The 14,127-nt window shown below is 30.8% G+C and overlaps 1 protein-coding gene across 1 annotated transcript in view; it reads right to left on the reverse strand.

Moving 5' to 3' along the window:
- The window catches only part of LOC103968594 (truncated transcription factor CAULIFLOWER A), a 15,562-nt gene extending 2,061 nt beyond the window's left edge, over positions 1 to 13,501 (reverse strand). The window contains exons 1-5 of the mRNA XM_009381859.3: positions 13,216 to 13,501; positions 5,204 to 5,282; positions 400 to 464; positions 237 to 336; positions 78 to 119 (exon numbers count right to left, since the gene is read on the reverse strand). Coding sequence (XP_009380134.3) covers positions 78 to 119; positions 237 to 336; positions 400 to 464; positions 5,204 to 5,282; positions 13,216 to 13,400 — 471 coding nt within the window. The 5' untranslated portion in view covers positions 13,401 to 13,501. The remainder of the gene's footprint in view (positions 1 to 77; positions 120 to 236; positions 337 to 399; positions 465 to 5,203; positions 5,283 to 13,215) is intronic.
- Between the last annotated feature and the right edge of the window lie 626 nt (positions 13,502 to 14,127).

Genomic DNA, 14,127 nt, shown 5'->3' on the forward strand with positions numbered 1-14,127 from the left:
TACGTTTGAGAGTTGGCTAATGCTGGAGAATAAAAGCAACGATAACAATTACGTGCATCTCACCGAACTATGCTTACCTTCCTTTGGAGCTCGGTAATGGAGTCGAGCATAACTTTGTGCTACAACAGGAAGAAGCTCAATCAGCACGGGGGCAATTTCAAAAGTTCTCTAAAATCCTCTTTTGCTGCGTGCATAAAACAGTGTTACATTTTCTGTATAATAATGAGGGTTTTTACCTTTCTCGACCTAATTTGCTTCAAAGAAGTATCCAGCTGATGCTCTAGTTGTTGGAGTTCTTTGAGAGACAACGAGTCAAGCTGCTCGCCCATGAGATGCCTGCAAGCGAGCCAACACAATCTCTTCATGTATTCAAGACAAACTGTATCTAAAGTTCGTTACCTTTGGCTTTTATGTAAAGCCTCAATCTTAGCCTTAAGTTTGGCATATTCTTGGTACCAGTTGCCCTATGTAACATTTAAGAAGCATCAGTCATTATTAAACAGCAGCAAATGGGACAGTATTAATGTTTTAACTGGTTAGGACTATTTCCATGATTATCATGATACAGTGAGATAGAAAATCTGAAGAAAACTTATGACTCCTGCTCCATAGAGATATTTGGCTACGTTATTGAGAACCTCCGATTACCCTTTTCCACCTAAATTGACGGAAAGATGTAATAAAGAAGTAGTAAGATGTCAGCTACAAGCAAGAATTTGATGCAAACTGTGCAGAATTTAATCTAGGTAGAGCCTAGCGTGATCTTGTTCTTGAACATTTCCAAAGAGAAAACAAGTTAGCTTCTCATCAACAAACATGTCTTGCTGTATTCTTAAAGGTATATGCAATACAATGATATAAACAGGTTGTCCTTTTCTGCTTTATCTCAATAGAGTTGAAGATACAGGTCGTTTTTATGGTTCTTAGATGATACATGGCAGTGTGCACAAAAGACAAGTGGGGCTTACAATAGAAGCAATCGAAACTAAATTTGTCCGGTTTCAAGCTACACATTTGGTAAATGGAACACAAATGGCTGGCAATATCCAAGATCCAGTTTAATCTAGAAATTGATGTTGAATCATTGAAGCCAACACTAAGGGCTTTAATACTAAGGTTATTGTCTGAGAATAGATTTATATTCTTAATGTATAGGTGGAGAAAGGGATTTGAATAAATGTACAATTGTGAAATGCTTCATATAGGTGTATTGATATTTTAAATGTGTATTGATATAAATGTTGCTTGTAAAATTATATTTCAAAAGTTCTTCAAATATTTTATTATAAATTTACCTTTCTACTATTTTTAATATTTATTCAAAAGTGAATACATATTTTTTATTTAAATTAAAAATAGAATAAAGTATGACTCAAATATATAATAAATAAAAAATATAATCATGTAAATAAATTAAAAATAACTTTAAAAATAAATAAATAAAATCATGTTAGTCTCTCACTAAATAATTTTGTCAATCTTATAATCTTAGATAAAGTCATAGGATATTTTTAAAATTTAAAAAATTATATTAAGGTAATATCAGCATTTGAACATTTCTAATATAACATCTAGGGTAGATGTGATTTGAAAAAAAAAAATCAAATATCAATTCTCATTTAAAGCATGTATTACACCATCAATGTCAAATATGTTCTCAAACAAAGACAAAGTAAGGCATAGCAGCAAATCACAATGCAAGGAACAAAACACTAAAAAAATAACAACGGATTTAGGGTCAATACTAACGTTACTATAACAACTGACACATAAAGCCGATCCTAATGATTTAGGGTTCCCTCAATGCATATCTCCGTCATTCAATACTAATTTTGGTTCTATGGATCCATGGAAGTTTCACAAGTAGTAAACTTCTTTTTGTTTTAATAATTTTTGAGCTACAACATAACCAATAACTTGAGGTTGGAATGTTATTCGACTTATATCAAGATCAGGATGCAACATCCCTTTACCCTAAACTAAAATAACTTATCTGTGTTCTTTCTTACATTGCATTGTCATGTTGACAACAGAACAATAACATCGTTTGAATTTCAACCTAAAATTTTTTAAAGCTAGCTTACGTTGCAGTTTAGGTTACTTGTTGGTATGCTCTTTCCGAGTCCATGTGGGTAGGCTTTTTTTATTACACAAATATATTGTTGTCGAGTCTATATTCATAGGGTCTAATGTTCTGCTGGGAGGTAAAGAATTGAAAATTCAAAACAAAATATTTAAAGATTAATAACAAAAATATATCAAAATATCGATTTAAAAATTAATGTGATTCGATAATTTTTACTTGCATCGATGAAAAAAATTAAAATTTTTAATACATAAGATCAATTACAAAATGTTTGAATTACTTCAACTAAAGCACCATATCTTCTTTCAGATAAATCTAAGAATTTTTATCTAAATCCACTTTAGATCCACTAGAAAAATATTTAAGAACACTGAAAGTGTATTGTCTCTCTATCTTAAAAAAATCTTGACACTTGTATTTATAACAATAAATTTTAATTTACTAAAAAATTAATTTAATTATGGCTCCCTATTAATTTGCACCAATAGAGTTTTTTCTCTCATGATCATCTGCATCTTAGAAATCTCTTTTCGTTTCCTACATCACATGTTGGTATAGGTACCTATCATTTCCTTTTCAGCCTTTTGAGACCTTTACTATGTTTTTTTCATATGGTACAATCCTTAATGCAATCTTCATTTTATCAGCATCATACAATCGTGAATCACTTAAAATTATATAGCCTTGTAGTCATAAATCTTAAGAATTTAGAAGATTCAAACAAATTAAATTCTTGCACATCTTTCAAATCTAAGTTATATTCTCCAAAGTATTTAACACTTTATCAATTTTTTTATTTTTACTTTACTGACACCCCTGACCTCCATCATTGAATCATGACGTATACTCAACTTAATAATGATCTTATCATTTAATGAATTAAAATAATAATTTTGAGTGTAAACACGAGTAATATAAGTAGAAAGTAAAAATCAACTCTTTTAAAAAGATGTATCATTACCTTTTAGAGTTTTGTGATGTATCATTCCATCACCATCCATTACAAGAGAGCACTCATGAGCCTATTTTTCTTTTTTTTTTCTCAGATAATTATACTTGATATATCGATACTCTTCATATTTTATAATACTGAACATTATTCAAAGATCTAACTTTTGGTCTTGACCTACCATGATAGATTCACTTTTGTTTGAAAATCATACTCATCAATCTTCACCTTGAGCAATTAATGCATCACTATGTATATTTCTTTATTATCCTTTTCCCGAAAGCAAGAGACATTAAGACTTCTTCAACTCATTCTAAAGTTACAATTTCATTCCTATAAAGTATCATATCTACAAAGTTGCAACAAGAGTTAAAGAGTGATGTAAGAATCAATAATATCTTATCTTCTTCATCAATCTTTACATCAACTTTCTTCAATTGATCTAATATTTATTGAATATATTTAGATGCTTTAGCAAGTATGTTTTTCTCCATTCTCAACCTAGAAAATGTACTTTAAATATAACTTGTTAGTTAAGCTCTTAGTCAGATAATTTTTTTTTAACTTATCTCAAATAATCACAACAAGATTATCATTAATAATATTATTGTTAATATTATTTGTGATGCAAAGACGTAAGTACACACATTGTCTTAAGCTCCTCTTAATTTTTGTCGCTCCTTTTTTTGTTTGTTTGCTCACCTTTTTAATATTCTTGCTAAGCTTTGCTGAATACAAAAATCCTTCATCATTGTCCGCTTAAGGTAAAATTATTTCTTCCATCAAATTTCTCTAGAGTAAAACCAATAGAAACAAGAAGCGACATCCTTGTTGAATCATAGATTATCATATTTATAGGACTTTGATACCACTAGTTAAGGAGAGAGAGAATAAAACAAATCCAGAAATTAACAATGAAATAGCATTCAAGAAAGTTGATATAAATTTAATGTGCTTTGGTAACTCTCGCTTACATTCTAAAGAAAATTCTTTGATATATAAAATAAATTATAAAATTGTTGTGTTATCCCTCCCCTTGTATATCATCACACATGAAAAACTTTCTCTAATCCCTCTCTAGGTATACTAGAGAAAATCCTAGGAGTACCCAAAATATTTTATCTCTCCCAATCATTAAAATCTTGAGACTCAAAATTTAATTATATAAATAAATCTTAATTTATCAAAAAATCTTAATTTAATCAAAACTCTTTCAACTAATTAGAATAGAATTAGGACTCGATTTGTAATGCCAACCTGACATTGGGAACCAGGGATTACGTATACCATAGCACATTATTGAACTAGATCAATTCAAGGATGCTGCAAAATTGAAATTGATGTAGCTGACGTGAAATTCATGCATGGTCTCTTGGCCTTCTAACATACATGTCTGTATGGAAATAAAACTCTTTGTTCAAGGAGTCCAATTCCCTGCCAAATTAGGTTCTGGAAATTTTTTTTTGGGGGGGTCCATTTCTACCTCGAGAGCATGCAAAATCGAGCATCAGATAGTAAAAGAAACCACAATGCCTTTTTGGTTCATATTTCCATTTGATGAACCATTTTATGCATCTTTTGACATTACAACAATAGATTATGACACAATGGCTCAAGGCCACAAGCGGAAAACATGTTTGTGTTAGGGTGTAAATTAATAAGATCATATATGTTAGGACAACCTAATTACAATTCCACCAGGTCAAATTGTTATATCTATCAAGACTTTAAGTGTAATTAACTGGAAATTACTGAAGACTACGGAAGTCAAAGTAGCCAGGGTTCCATAAACATGTTCAGTACATGCAATATACTGACATGAATTAGCCACAATACATAATAGTGCAAACTATCATGCCCTTTGACAACATTTAGTTAATTTATGTTAGAGCAAATACTAAAAGAATAACAAGCTTGTCCAATGATTGCATAGTATGAGAAAATACATCACAACTAATCAAGTAATAGCAGCACAAATTTACTATTAAACTATATACCACCACAAAAGATGGAGTATAAAACATGCCACTTCAAATAACAATCTAATATCCAGAATCAGGTACAGATTTAATAGTATTTGCCAATATACTAAACTACTTATATGGCGTAGTCAAATGATGATAGCTTTATCGTGACTGGAGGTTAAGATAAATATGCTATCACCATACCTGAAACTCGGGTTCGGAGGAGGTTAGTGCCTTTTCTGCATAACAGTAACGTTCGTAGCGCTCGAGAATCTTTTCCATGCTGCATAACAATAGAAGCTTAGCGGTCTTCATGTATATAATGCATCAACCACATGCAATCAGGCACCCAATATTATTGCTTCATGTACTATTATCCTTTTTTTTTAAGAAAACAAACACCTATGAACTTAATATTGATGTACTTTGCCTATCTCTATGTTGAAATATATTATCATATCAAAAGATATTTGCAGCAACAATTATAGATCCATTGATCCTACAAAATATAGGTTGCATTTGGAAACATATTGTATTTTCTTAATATGCAGTTGGAGAAAAAGATTTGAGTGAATGTATAATTATAAAATATTTTGAGTGTTTGATAAATAACAGATAAAAACTATATTTTAAATGTGTATTGATATAAGTATTATTTGGTAAAATTATATTTTTAAAATATATTAAATATTTTATGATAAATTTATTCTTTTAATATTTTTATATTTATTTTATGATAAATATTCTTTTAATAAATCTATTAAATATTTTTATGTTCTTGATGCACATTTCAAAAATATGTTTCTAAATGCATCCAAACACTATATAAAATGGGCAATGCATTCTATTGTACATGAGAGAGTAGCATAGAAAAGATATCAAATGTTACAATGCATAATTTATTTTGCAGATAATCATCCAACTTCATACAATTACTAGAATTCATTGAATTTGATTGGATTTTTGACCTAAATTGGGCATACATTTTTTTATTCTGATTCCCTTTAGAAAACGTCCTAGTACATATGTGAGTAAATACATTATAAAATATCAATAAATACCTCAGAAATTATGCATATAATTGTCAGAAATCATTCTAAGTTCGAGTCACACATACATTCAGCAAGTAGCACCCCGAAGGGGAAAAAAAAATGAAGTGAATAAGATGGTTAGCTTGTTTCTTTAAACAAATTTGAATGTCCAATGTACTTCAAAAGAAATATATATTATGATAAATTTAGTCTTCTCTAGCTCTTTAAATTAATGAGTTAGAGATCAATTTGACTACTTAAAAAAATCCTAATTAATTATTAAGAAGATTTTATGAAAGCAAAATGGATTACGAAAACTCTGATTCCATTTACCAAGTTTCTAGTCTGTGGTGAACTTGAAAAAGTGAAAGAAAAGGATGTAAAGAAAAATGTTAGATTGTTTCTTTAAACAAACTCAAATATCAAAATGTGCGTAAAAAAGAAACATATATATTTAGTCTTCTCTAGCTCTTCTAATCATCTTTTATTTAGGCCTGTAAGCCTATTGCATTCAATAAACAAGTCGTACCAATTATAAATCTCGTTCTTACTTCTTCATTGTCTACATCTGACCTCATTAACAATAAAGAATGGACTTAAATGACAATTCATGGAGCCTTAATTATATAGAACATGCAATTTTTAGATTCTTGCTGAATAATCCACATAGGCAACAGATCAGTCCGAATATTCATTTCGGACTTCAGTGTTCAATAAAGTATTTGACTAAATGGCAAGTGATAGATCAATATGAGCTGCGAGGTTTTCAGTCAAGTACGAGGTCAGAAATTATAATCAATAGGTAGTAAGATCCTGCAGTAGCATTTACTCCCTGCATCTATCTGAAGGATAACAAATGAGTTGTAATTAGTCACAAATCAACAGTGCGCAGCTAAATTTTCATGCTACCTTGAGCGACTCGATCACATGCTGTCTGTTTAATTGCGCGGAACTTCTAGTTCGTTTACATCACAACATATAGTCTACGCCAAATCAGCAATCCCTAATTACACATCATATTTAAGTCAATGACATTTTGACAAATGTGAGCTTCAGGCGACATTGCAAAACTCACTTGATCGATCATAATCTTCCAACTATTTAAGATGAGCTACATAAATCTTTGACTGTCAAGATCATAATCTCCTAACTATTTAAGGTGAGTTACATGGATATTTTATCCTCTGCAAGTTCTATAAAAAGTCATGTTCTTAGTTAAACAAAGAGTATTTAAATTTTTATTTATAATTTAGTTAAAATATTTTAGATCTTCCCCTATTTCTCTATATATAATTAATATAAATTATTTTACATCTTCTAATCACAATATCTACAAATCCTTAGTAGATGTTCTCATCACCTTAAAGAATTCTTCCTTATCATATTTCGAAACTATATCCAATTATTCACATATAAATATATTTTTTTATCTTTTCTGAGTACTTTTATCTCAACAATATAAATTATATATATATAATATTTTTAATAATCCAACACTTAGATCCATTAAGTATAGATGATCTAATAATGATCTTGTAAGTTTCAATCTCCATTCTTCAAAAATGCTTTTCCAAGCACTGTAGCTAATATCAACTAGCACACCTCAAATTTTAGGATTTTAACCAAAAACAACATGAAGCACTAAAAAATCCATGGAACATCATCATCTCTTACCATATTTCATCACTGATAAATCGTTCAAAATCTGCCTAAGAACCTATAATGTATTGTGCATTTTATTGGAATTAAACTTGTATAAGTATGAGATTAATTTCATCAAAAGAAAGGTCATTGCATCAAGAGAGAGATTTATTATATCAAGAGAAAAAAGTAAATTAAATATCTAGGAAAGATAAGTCAAATTGACTATTGGTACTTGAAGGAGAGAATGATTCATTTTGAGTATAATTATTGTAATATATCTTTGGGGATTATATAAATCTCATATATTGGGTTATGAAAAATATAGAGTTTTGAAGTTATAAAGAATTTTGAGTGAAATATATAATATCTTGTCTTGTCTTACTCTTCCTTTATGTGATAACTCTATCCTTTCTTCCTTCTTCCCAAGATGTATGAGAGTTTGTAGAAGATGGATTTGTTAAACCAAGATACAATGACTTGTTCACAATCAAAGCAGAAGAAAGAGAAGGAAGAAGGAGAAAAAAACATTGCTACCAAGGGCTTGATGATACAATGTTCAAAATTATCACTTCAGCAAATACTTCAAAGAAGGCTTGAGAAATACTTCGACATTTGTTGGTGTTGATGAGGTAAAAAAACTTCGTCTATAAGTTTTACGAGCTAAGTTTGAAAAATTACAATAAAGTACTTCTGAAACTATTTCTAATTACTTCTCAAAAGTCATTTCTATTGTTTATCAAATGAGAAGAAATGGTAAACAAATAAATGATCATAGAGTAAAAGAAAAAAGATTTTATTATTGTTGTAATTAAAGAATCTAAAGATTTGAAAAAAAAATATCTTTAGAACAACTTATGGGTTCCCTTCAAGTTTATGAACAAAGGATTATTCTTGAAAATAAAGGTGAATCAAATTCTAAAAAATGAAGATGAAGTAGAAATTAAACTAATCAAGAATCTCTAAATAATGAAGGTGGTGGAGAAAATTCTAATAAAAAAGGTTAAGGTTATGGCCAAGGAAGTAGCTGAGGCCGTGGACGTGGTAAAAATTCTAAAATATCTAAAATATAATACTATATTTGTAAAATGTTTGGACATTACTCGTTTTATTATAATCCTAACAAGGTAAATTTTATTGAAAAATAAAAGAATAAAAATCAAGTTTCATTGATGATGTATGATAATATGAAAGAAGATCAATTTATGATATGATATTTAGATACAAGAGCTTCAAATCATATCTGTGGCATTAAAAATTATTTTTAAAAATAGATATAAGTTATTCTGGAAACCTTACATTTGGTGATTTGTCTCAGAGACCAATAAGAGGCAAAGGTAAAATTCTCCTTGAAGGCACAGAATTATGTATTTCAAATGTTTATTATGTTCCAGATATGAAAAATAATATTCTAAACTAAGGGTAATTACCTAAAAAATGTTATGATATTGAGATGAAAGATATGACTCTCTCAATTCATGACAAGAATAAAACATTGATATCACATGTAAAAATGATAAAGAATAGAATGTTTCCTTTATATTTATGTATTTTTTATCAATCAAATTATTTTAAAATTGATATTGAGGATACTCCCACATTATAATATCTTAGATATGCTCACTTAAATTTTAAGACATTAAAACTTCTAAAGAAGTACAATATGGTGATAGGAATGTCAAGAAATTGATCATCGATCAAAATTATGTAAAGTATGTGTCATGGGCAAGCAAGAAAGAAAGCATTTCAATATCAGAAGAATAAAAAGAGTATGACATCGACTTGATCTGGTGCACTCATATGTTTGTGGCTTTATCAGTCTAATATCACTTGGAGGAAACAAGTATTTTCTTATCTTTACTGATAATCATAGTAGTAAATCTTGGGTTTATACATTAAAAGAAAAAAAAATAAGTAAATTCAAATAATTTAAGGATTTGGTTAAAAGAAAAAATGATTGTAAAATTAAATGTTTAAGAACAAGTGGTGAATATATTTCAAATGAATTTGAAAGTTTACATAGAAATAATGAGATTTTACATCAATTCACTATGACATGCATGCCTCAACAAAATGTTGTTTCAGAAACAAAAAAAATAAGACTATACTTAATATGGCCCGATGCATGTTAAAAGAAAGAAAAATTCCTAAAGAATTTTGGGGAGATATTGTTATTTATGCAGTTTATTTACTTAACATATTTCTTACAAGGCGAATTGGTAATTTTACACTAGAAGAAGTATGGAGCTTGCAGAAATCAAGAGTCGATCATTTAAGAATTTTTGGAAGTGTTGCATTGCTAAGATACCATAAGAAAAAAGAACAAAACTCGAGGGTAAAAGTCAGAACTGTATTTTGTTAGGTTATTTAAGAATTTCAGTAGTTACAAACTCTACAATCCTATCACAAACAAAATTATGATGTTAAGAGATATTGAAATTAATGAACAATAGATTTAAAATTGGAAAAATGATGAATAACATAAGAAAGATATAGCTTCAGAAGAGAATGATATAATACAAGCAAACACCGAAGTGATTTTGGTGAAATCATCACCTAGATCAGTTATGTCACATGATTTAAGAAGTCTGATTATAAGGACAAGACCAATTTAGACATTATGTGATTTACTATACTTCTTGACGACAAGCTATGAATGTGGAGATTCATGCTATTAATAAAAATGATACATTCGAGTTTACTATACTTCCAGAAGACCACTAAGCGATAAGTGTTATGTGGATTTTTCAAACAAAAAAAAATACAAAAGGGGAGATGGAGAAATACAAGGCTCAATTGGTTGCAAAGGGATATAATCAATAATATGGAATCCATTATAAAGAAGTATTTGCACCAATTGCTCGATTGGAGACAGTAAGATTACTTATCTTCCTAGCAGCTCAAATAAAATGAAAAATTTTACAAATGGATATCAAATTAGTATTTTTTAATAGAATGATTGAAGAAAAGGTATATATTCAACAATCCCCTGGTTTTATTATTCATGAACAAGAAGAAAAAGTATACAAGTTAAAAAGAACTCTTTGTGGGCTTAAACAAGCCCCACGAGCATGGAATTCTCAGATAGATGCTTATTTTATTCAAAATGATTTTTCTAAATGTTCACATGTACATGCTCTCTATACGAAATCTAACTCTTATGGAGATATCTTGTTTGTATGCCTGTTTGTAGATGATTTAATATTTACATGCAATAATAGCTTCATGATTAAAGACTTTAAGTACTCTATAAAAAAAAATTTAAGATGACCTACTTGGGCTTAATGACTTATTTTTTTTGTATTGAAGTTATATAAGACAATGAAGAAATTTTTATCTCACAAGAAAACTATGTAAAAAATGTTCTAAAGAAGTTCTCTATGGAAGATTGTCATCCTATACATATACTTGTGGAATATGACACCAAGTTGACTAAGAAAAATGAAGGTAAATATATTAATCCAACTTATTATAAAAGTCTAGTTAGATGTTTAAGATATTTGACATGCACTCAACTTGATGTGTTATTTGGAGTTGATTTAATAAGTAGATATATGTAAGCTCTTAAGACATCTCATTTAAATGTTGCTAAAAGAATTTTATGATATATTAAACGAACAATTAAGTATAGAATATTATATTCATTATCTAAAATGTTGGAGCTCATTGGATATAGTGACAGTGATTGGTCGAAAGCTATGATGATCGAAAAAGTACAACTGAATTTATATTTTATTTTGGTGAAGCTATATTCACTTGGTCTTCAAAAAAATAATAAATTGTTGCTCTATCAAGTTGTGAAGCAGAATATATAATAGCATTTTCTTGTGTTTGTCATACAATCTAGCTAAGAAAATTACTCCAATAACTTCATATGCCACCAAAAAAGTCAATCAAGATTTATATTGATAATAAATCAATTATTGTCTAATGTAGTTTACCATGAAAGATTGAAGCATATCGACATAAGATTTCATTTTATAAGAGATAATATCAAAAATAAAGAAGTAGAGCTATATCATATTAAACAAGTGGCCAATATACTTACAAAATCTCTTAAATTTAAAATATTTTAACATCGTCGAAAGAAACTTGCATGATGGAACAAGTTTAAGAGGAGAGAATATTGAAATTAAACTTGTTCAAATATCATAAGAAGATTAATTTCATCAAAAAAAATGTTCATTGCATCAAAAGAAAGATTCATTATATCAAGAAGAAAAAATAAACTAAGTGTCTATAAAAGGATAAATCAAATTGATTATTAATTTTTGAAGAGGTTTCTTGAAAAAGAATAATTCATTTTAAATATAATTAATGTAATGTATCTTTGAGGATTATATAAACCTCATGTTGGATTATGAAAAATATAGAGTTTTAAAGTTATAAAAATTTTGAGTGAAATATAAAATATCTTATCTTATAACTCTGTCCCTTCTTCCTATCAAGTTCATCAAGCATTAATTTTTAACGCCATAAAATTCTTATGCATGTCACGTTTCCACGCAAGTAGATATATACTTGATGCATATATCTAGCAGACGTCGAAATCTTATTCTACGGTACATGCATATGACAATCATTTATTAACAATCAAGTGGTGCTTCCAGTTAGGATACTAGGGATTGAAGCACTCTAGAAGAAGAACATGATTTGTACGTAAACGTGAGTCCCTTGTATTGAAAGGGTATACTGTCTGAAGAATGCTGACAACCAAAGTATACCAAAGAATCACAACCTATAGAGTTTAGTGTTGAAAATAAACTAACGGGACCCGAACGCTAGAGCCTCCACGTACACCATTGCATGTCACGAGCCATTGGTTTCTGCTACAGTTAACCGAAAGATAAGGGAAGTAGACAACGAAGGAATTGAAACCCTAGATCTACGTGCAACTTTTGTGACAGCATACGGCAGACTACCATCTCGCTACTGAGGTCAATGAATCGAACTAAAAGTAACTTAAAAGAAAAGGTTCTTTTCCGGTTTTCTGTGGCGTCAAAATCCATCCCTTCCTAGTCTCAATCCTCCCTTCCTAGTCTCAAGCCAACGTACGAGGTCACCTCTACCTATGGGAACTGCACCTGTTCGGCAACATATTTGGCAGTTAATGGGCACCTCCCCGAAGCAGGAAGGAATAGCCCCGAATTACTCCCTAAAAGGAGTGCCGACTTATGCCATGTTCCTCATCAACCGCACAGTCTTAAGCTTGGAGAACAGCAAAGTGGCCAGATATCGTCGTGTTCACAGTTCTAAATCAAGAAACAAGAACGTGCAGGTCAGCAATCGAACTCTCACGCGTTCTCGTCCAATTTTGCTCAAAATCCTACCCAAAATAGATAGTTGGATATTCGAACACTGTAGCATGGCAAGGACGAGGAAACAGAGTATTTTCAGTCTTCCGGTGCAGCGGACATAGAAAATCCGATCGATCGGGGATCACACCAAGAAAATCCAAAAGCGGATCCGTTAAAAGCATATAGAAAGGGCGATCGGGTAGCGCAAGCTAGAGGGGGGAGAGGAGATGAGAGGAGCGAGGCGCACCAGGAATCGGTTGCGTACTCATACAGCTTGCCCTTGGCGGAGAAGATGATGAGGGCGACCTCGGCGTCGCAGAGGACGGAGATCTCGTGGGCCTTCTTGAGCAGCCCCGATCGGCGCTTGGAGAAGGTAACCTGGCGATTGATCTTGTTCTCGATCCGCTTCAGCTGCACTCTCCCCCGCCCCATCTCGATCGATCCCTCCTCCGATCTCGAAACCCAGTCGCTAAACGCCGATCCACCTATAGAAGAAGTAAGAGAGAGAGAAGAATAAGGAGAAGCGCTCGACGAAGGAAACCAAATGCGGGTTTATGACAACCGGGGTGGTAATGGGATCACGACGTTGTCGAGTTGTGATTGGCCCAGGGTTCTGTTATAGTGGCTGGAGCGGGGGCCACCTCTCTGTCACCGTACGGAACCCTTGTGTTCTTGGACTACTTACCGAACACGCCGTGCGCTGTCGATCTCTCATTGGTCGATGGGTCCCAAATGTTGATTTTGGAAGAACACGCAATATGTCACTATCCATGATAAGCAATTTGGATATCAGATTTTGTCTTTCTTTTTCTTATACCCAAATTTATAATTTATGCGGGTGGATTAAATTTTAGTCAACTTACTTGTCCATGAATACCAAAAAAAAATTTATTTTTTTATTAACGCTCGTTTTCTATTTATTTTATCATAATATCATTTTTTTTAATATATAAAATTACCCATATCTTTTGCCTCATTCCATTATCGTCTTCACCTCATTTCTCATTCTTCTCATACCTCGAGGGTGTTGAATCTTGGATTTTAACGATGAAATAAATTGATGAACTAATATATTATTAAGAAGTTATATAGGAAATACTTCGATCATAAACTCAAAACATCGAATAGTCAAATGTCGAACTAGAGAATACAAAATTGT

The sequence above is a fragment of the Musa acuminata genome, chromosome BXJ2-10 (genome assembly GCF_036884655.1).
Source record: "Musa acuminata AAA Group cultivar baxijiao chromosome BXJ2-10, Cavendish_Baxijiao_AAA, whole genome shotgun sequence".
NCBI classification, from domain to species: domain Eukaryota; kingdom Viridiplantae; phylum Streptophyta; class Magnoliopsida; order Zingiberales; family Musaceae; genus Musa; species Musa acuminata.